Below are 7,210 nucleotides of genomic sequence, written 5' to 3' on the forward strand. Positions count from 1 at the left end.
ATTAAGGAATATAATCCTAGGTTTCCAGAAGAAGGCACCTTAGATATAGATACTTGGCAAAGAATTAAAACTAATGTTGAAAAAGCTGTGAGACAGTGTGAGAAAATACCTGTTCGTTTATGGTCTATATTGTCTATGATTTTTACTGTTTTCAGAGCTATGATGGAAGAGCGGTTAGTTACAGATCTGGGAAGGGAGGTTACTTCACCCGTAAAAATTTGGACATGGAGCCTGGCGGTGGTGGCGCATGCCTTTAATTCCAGCACTTGGGAGGCAGAGGCAGGCAGATCTCTGTGAGTTTGAGGCCAGCCTGGTCTACAAGAGCTAGTTCCAGGACAGGAACCAAAAGCTACGGAGAAACCCTGTCTTGAAAAGTCAAAAAAAATGGACATGGATCAAAAAACTAAAGAACAAATTGTGGAGGACCAAGAAAGCTTAATGAAAACAACTAGTTTGGATTTGCAATCAGTTTTGGAGAAACTTAATGGGCTAGAAAAGCAAATGAAAAAAACTGGCCGCTGAGTCGAAACAGAAAGTAGTGCCTGCTGCACAAGTTATGACCATGTCTAAAAAAATCTAAAAAATCTATTGGATTTGGCTTCTTTGTCAAGGGGATCAGGAGATACATAGCCCTCGATCTCTTTCTAAAATTGCTCAGGTAGAATTAAAATTAGTTGACGAACATATTAAAAATGATTTTTTGAGTAGCGTAAAGCCTAACATTCCTATTAAATTATTAATATTGGATACTTTTCGATATCCTACAGGTATTTTAGCTCAAGATATTTTTCCCCTTGAGTGGGTTTACACAAAGCATACATTTTCTAAAACAATAACAACTTATGAAGAAATGTTAGCCTATATAATTCAAGAAGGGAGACGATGTCTTACTTTGACAGGTCTAGATTGTTCTATTTTTCCATTACGAAAAGAAAAAGCTAAATACATGTGTCAGCTTTCAGAAGCTTTACAAGTTTCTTTAGTTTCTTTTACTGGAAACTTTGAATATCATAACCCCAAAATCAAATTATGAGACTATTTACAAAATCAAGAATTTGTAATTCATGATATTGTATCTGTCAATCCTTTACCTGATGTATTAAATATTTTCTGATGGTTCCAAAACTAAACGTGCTTATGGGACAGAATTTAAGTACTGGGTAGAATTTACAGATTATTCTTCTGTATAACAAAATGAACTGTATGCTGTTATTAAAGCCCTTCAAGATTTTCCTCAAGATCTAAATATTCAGCTTATGTTGTAGGAGTTGTACAAAATATTCCCCTATTCTTATCAACTGGGTGAGCTCTCCATCACTGCCCTGGGCTATATAACAGGGAGTAATGGGTGTTTCTGATTCTTCTGCTTTCATGCCCTTAGAGATGATTCGCCCACATCTATACCACCAGGACTAGCACAACTATGTTGTCCATGCAAGGAGCAGGGGCTGCTCTCCAAAGTGCTACAGCTAGTGAGGGTCAGGGACAGGTCTCCAGTTCATGATCTCACCAGGATGGGTAGGGATGTTAGAAAGGCATGGGAGAAGATAAGGGAATGGAAATAATAATAAGAATATGCTGTCTGAAAAAGTCACTTTTCAACAACAACAGAAAAAGACAAGATAAATAAAGTAAAGGGATAAATAAGCTCAGCGATAAATAGAGATCAAGATCTGTTACATCATCTCTGTATTTCTAAGTTCTGGAGTCTCAGGATGTCATTTAGAAACTTGTTTTTTCTTGGAATGATTTCAAATGCACATTTATTTTGCCAACAATTTTTAATGAAACAGTGTTAACAACAGCCATTCAAATAGTTAAATGTTCTAAAATATTTAATTAAATAAATGAGAGGATAAAATTAAACTGGCTTTAGTTTTTATAAAACAATGGTGACTGGTATTTTAAGAGTGATGGTGTGAACTCTGAAACATAAATTCTCACTCCCACTATTGATGTCTGCTGTATCTAAAGATGCCATCACTTTACAAGGAGTCTAGAATATAGTATTAGCCCAATAAAGTATTGATTTCTTTATTTTTTGATCACGGTTTCAAGGGTACTTCTTTATGTTGGTGTGTATGAGGTATGTGCATGTGAGTGTTATAAAACATGTGAGTATATGTGAAGGATAAATAGTATATATGACTATTAACATTGATACAGAGCCAAAACAGTCAGTTGCTATGATCGTCTATTGTATTCTACTACATTTTCTTAAAACAAATCTCCATTGAACCTTGAAATCACTGTTCCTCAGATAAATTCACAATGGAGCAAAACTCTGGGATCACAAATCTCCTGTGCACCAATACTAAATTAAAAATGTGCTTCCATTTTAGTAATAGCATGAAGGTTTCTGGGAAGTAATCTCAAATCATAATGTTGCCATTGTAAGGGTCCTTACCCAATGAAAGTGGAATATTTTAAAATTTATCAGAAACCACTGTAAATGTCTTCCACATTTTTCTGATGGCATTCATCATTTCCTTGTTTCTGAACGTATAAACCATAGGATTGAGCAATGATGTCAAAACATTGACAAATATAAGTATATTTTTCTCAAAGGACAATGCAGATGTAGGTCTTGCATATATTAATATACATGGGACAAAGAACAAAAACACAACTGTAATATGGGATCCACAGGTGGAGAGAGCTTTATATCGACCTTCAGAACTGTGGGCTCTCAGAGAAAACAATATAACACCATAGGAGACAAGCAATAATGAGAAGATTATAATACAAATAGCCCCACTGTTGGCAAACACCAAAAGGACAAAAATGTGTGTGTCAGTGCAGGCAAGCTTCAGTAATGGGAACAAGTCACACATGTAATGGTCAATAATATTGGTTCCACATAAAGGCAGCTGTAACGTGAATATAATTTGTATGACAGAATGCAAAAAGCCTCCTGCCCCAGATACCAACACTAGAAAACCACAGAGCCTTTGCGTCATGATGGAAGAATAGTGAAGAGGCTTGCAAATGGCCACATAGCGGTCATAGGCCATGGCTGCCAAGACAATTACTTCTGCCCCTGTGAAGAAGTGTACTGTAAACAGTTGTGTCATGCAACATTCAAAAGAGATGGTCTTCCTTTCATAAAAACAGTCTATAATTATCTTGGGTGTAACAGTAGAAGAAGTACATGCATCCAGGAAAGCCAAAAATGCCAAGAAGAAGTACATGGGGGAATGTAGTAGTGAAGGGCTGTAGATGATGGTAACCACAATTATTATGTTGCCCCCAACAGTGGCAAGATAGATCAACAAAAATGCAACAAATAGTATTTTTTCCACATTTGGATTCTGTGAAAACCCCAAGAGTATAAACTCAGTGACAATGCTCTGGTTTTGCATGATTTGTAAGAAGACAGTAGAAGTAAACTTTATTAACAAAAAAATTTTCAATTATAAGAAAAAAGATGCTTCTAAATCTATAATATCACCATCAAAAAGATGGTAGATCCTCATGAAAATTTCTTTGTCTGGGTCTATTTTAATTGAAAATTGGAAAAAAAAATTGATGATTAGAGTTGTGTAACCTGAAGAATTGAAGCAAAGATAAATTATTAAATACTTAAAAGTGTTCACAATTCAAGTATCAAATGTAAAGACATTTACTTGTATTAGTGAAAATAAATCACTCATATTTTGAATTATCAACTTTTATACATTTTTTGAGTTTCCTTCCAGCAAAATATTAAAATGGTATCGAAAATATAACACAGGTATGAACAATAAGCCAGAATTTATAAATCAATAATATCTATAATCTTCTCGGAATGAGCCAGGGCTGAGAAGCTTCCTGGAACCTGTCAGAGCACTGCCCTATAGATCAATAGGAAAAAAGGCAAAGTGTACTTTTGGCTGTACATAAAAATGCTGGCTATTTATTAAACATATTGTACAATACAAAGCAGATTGTAACTGCAAATGAATTATTCTTCACAAAAGAAAATTCTGTAGGAAGTGTGTGGCACTACAAAAATGAATACACTGGAAGAATTGAAATTTCAAATCTATTTCACTTTGAAGTATGATCAAAGTAATATGAAAAGACTGTCATCATCACACAAACACCAAAGAACAAACAAAACATCATAAAGCTTAAAAAAGTAAAGAAAATGTTATTGCTCAGGTCTAAGGCTCCTGATTTAACAGTATGTGCCAGAGGTATTATTACAATTTTATTTGTACAATGCTATATTTTAAGTTATAAGACCAAACAAATGATTAGCCTGGGATTTTAAGTAGTACATGCGACAAAACCTTTGAGGTCTTCAAGAAATTAACTTGTTGAACAATGGGTTTTTTATTTTTTTGCTTAGTTATAGCTGCTGGATACATAAGTTCTGGTGAATATTCTTTCTGTTCTCTTTCTCTGCATTAATACAAAAGCCTCCTGAGTGCTGGGATTAAAGGCATGCGCCACCATTGCCTGGCTAAGTCATTTTATTCTTGCTTCCTCTGCATATGGCTGGCAACTGCATCTCTCTTTCCTTTTCTCAGAATTCTCTTAGTCTGGTTTCTCAGCCTGTACTTTCTGTTTGGTTAGTGGAAACTCAGCATTTTATTAAATCAATACAATTGGCAAATCACTACAATGTGCAAAAGCATATCCCACAGTACTTTTATTTTTCAGTCAAGCTTTTAACTAAAAAATAGCATGAGCTGGGCGGTGGTGGCACACGCCCTTAATCCCAGCACTCGGGAGGCAGAGGCAGGCAGATCTCTGTGAGTTCGAGACCAGCCTGGTCTACAAGAGCTAGTTCCAGGACAGGCTCCAAAACCACAGAGAAACCCTGTCTCGAAAAACCAAAAAAAAAAAAGTCTTTAAAAAAAATAGCATGAATGCCAAGAATTCTAATAGTTCCAGTTCAAATATTACCTTTATTTTCCATTGGAGTCTGGAGAGTATGAAGTTAAACATGCTTTAATTATCACATAATAATATGAAATAGTTAATTCAGAGTGTTTGCCCTCAGAGACTTTTTTCACTCCATTTTTTTAGTATTTTATAAACTTATTTCCTGTCTTCAGGATGAGTTAATAAATGTCATACCAGTCTGAAGCAATATTAACATCTTTTTTCTTTACTTTTAGTTTTCTAAGTGTAAGTTTTTATTTGTGTTCATATATGTATGTGTGTCTGTTGTGTGATGAGATATGCCAATGTGCATATGTGAGTGGTGGGTGATATTTACCATTATGAATATAAACATAGAGCCAAAAGAGGGCACTGGCTATGAATATCTATGTCACTAAACCTCATTATTTTATGCCAAGTTCTCTACTAAACCCTGAACTAACTTTTAGGATAGATGAGCAGTGTGGTGAGCCTAAAAATCCATTGCTCTGAATTTTATGAGTCATTGGGTTAAACATGTACTGACATGGATGGCTTCTGACATGGGTTTTGAGAATAGTAATTCATATCATAATAATGGACTAGAAGTTACTCATATCCATTGATCAGTCTCTTCAGCACTGAAAGTATAATATAGTTATCAGAAACAGCTAAAAAATTCTTTCAATTTTTCCTGATGCCATTCTTCATTTCCTTATTACTAAAAGAGTACAATTGTGTCAGGACATTGACATAGACACATATTTCTCACTTGAAAGTGTTGATGTAGGTTGTATTAATATATTAATATGCATGGGACAAAGAAGAAAAAACAATTTTAATATGGCCTTGACAGGTAGAAAGAGCTTTACATAGACTTTCAGAGCTGTGTGCTCTCAGAGAGAACAAAACAACACCATAAGAGACAAGCAATGAGGAAATGATTTTCGATCTTCAACTTGCAAATTTATCAAATCCATGTTGGATTTGTGTTTTAGCTATAAACTGAGAATGTATCTTTGATAACTCTGCTCTTGCTGAACTTAAGAATCAAAAGAAAAAAGCCTGTGCTCAGGGCATCACCCCTTTCCATGCGGCCTCTCCTTAGTACTCAGCTCTATTCCATCCTCACTTCACCTATTTATCAACAGGTTTTCTGTTTTGTTCAGAGTGCTCTTTCCACTGGATTGCATGGGGTGGTCTCATCATTTGGATCTCAGATTAAAAGGAAGCCTGGGGAAGTGACTTTGTTAGCAGTCGAGTTTTCCATGACTTCAAAGGAAGATTAATGATAGATGTTCTGAGTAGCCCAGTACCTATGTAGGAAACAGATATGTTTTTTGGAAACGACTTGAAATTTTTGATGTACGTTTTCTGAAAAGGCAGCCTGCAAAATACCTCACAAAAATCACCCACAACACTATGCCTACCATTTGGTTCTATTCTGACCTAATTAGTAAACTGCCCCCAAAACACATTTTAGAAGGAACTATTAGCATATTGTCTTTTAGGTAACGAATTTGTGGGGGAAGGGTCAAAGTATAATTTGTTAGAGACAGATTTCTAATATGTGCATGTTTGCCTCATTTCAATCACATTCTTATGTGATCATGTCTCCATTGCCTGAGAATCTAATCACTTCGCCAATAATTTTCCATCTTTCCCTGCACTGAGGAAACATTTCTCAGAGGTAGAAATAAACTGGAACAAGGCCAACATAATACTCTCCAAAACAACCAAAATTCATAGATCATATTAGGAGCCATTCAGTTACTTATCCCAGAACTAATTTATGTTCTTCATGAACAGTTTGTCCATACATTGGTTTATCCAACTTGAAAAGAACAAAGGAAAGGGAATTAATTTTGCCTTACCTAATTAGTTAGTAACCTGTACCTAACATTTTTAATCCTATTTACTGGTACTCTTACTTTTAAAGATTATTATTGAAATATGCACTAAATGCCAATCTTATTTCTCTTATAAATTTTAGGAAAAAATACCACACTTCCTTTTATGTTATTTTTATTTTTGACAATTTTATACATATATAATGCATTGTGATCATATTTATACCATCATCTTCTGTTATAATCCCTTCTACCCCTGTTAACCCTGTTCTTAATTAATCCCTCTATCTAAATAACCTCATTCTTCTACATACCCAAATCTTACCAGGTTTCTGACCCACACTGCTCCCTGGACTTGAATGTTATTACTTTACTAAGTATAATCATATGGCATCAGTCTCTGAGATGCACTTGATGTACTAAGAAATATCATAATACTCCCTAAAACTATTTATCAGGAGCAAACGTTCATCAAATGAGCTTGTTTGGCTTGTTTGCATTTCTTCAGT

General features: G+C 35.0%; 1 protein-coding gene across 1 annotated transcript; it reads right to left on the reverse strand.

Annotated features, from left to right (window-relative positions):
• Window positions 1–2,426: 2,426 nt before the first annotated feature.
• Window positions 2,427–3,365, reverse strand: LOC126496010 (olfactory receptor 4C15-like). The gene has a single exon (XM_050133595.1). The coding sequence runs from the start codon at window positions 3,360–3,362 to the stop codon at window positions 2,427–2,429; it is 936 nt and encodes a 311-aa protein (XP_049989552.1). The 5' UTR covers window positions 3,363–3,365.
• Window positions 3,366–7,210: the final 3,845 nt, after the last annotated feature.

Source organism: Alexandromys fortis, unplaced genomic scaffold (assembly GCF_014885135.2).
Source record: "Alexandromys fortis isolate MF-2015 unplaced genomic scaffold, M_Fortis_MF-2015_v1.1 scaffold_551, whole genome shotgun sequence".
Classification (NCBI taxonomy): domain Eukaryota; kingdom Metazoa; phylum Chordata; class Mammalia; order Rodentia; family Cricetidae; genus Alexandromys; species Alexandromys fortis.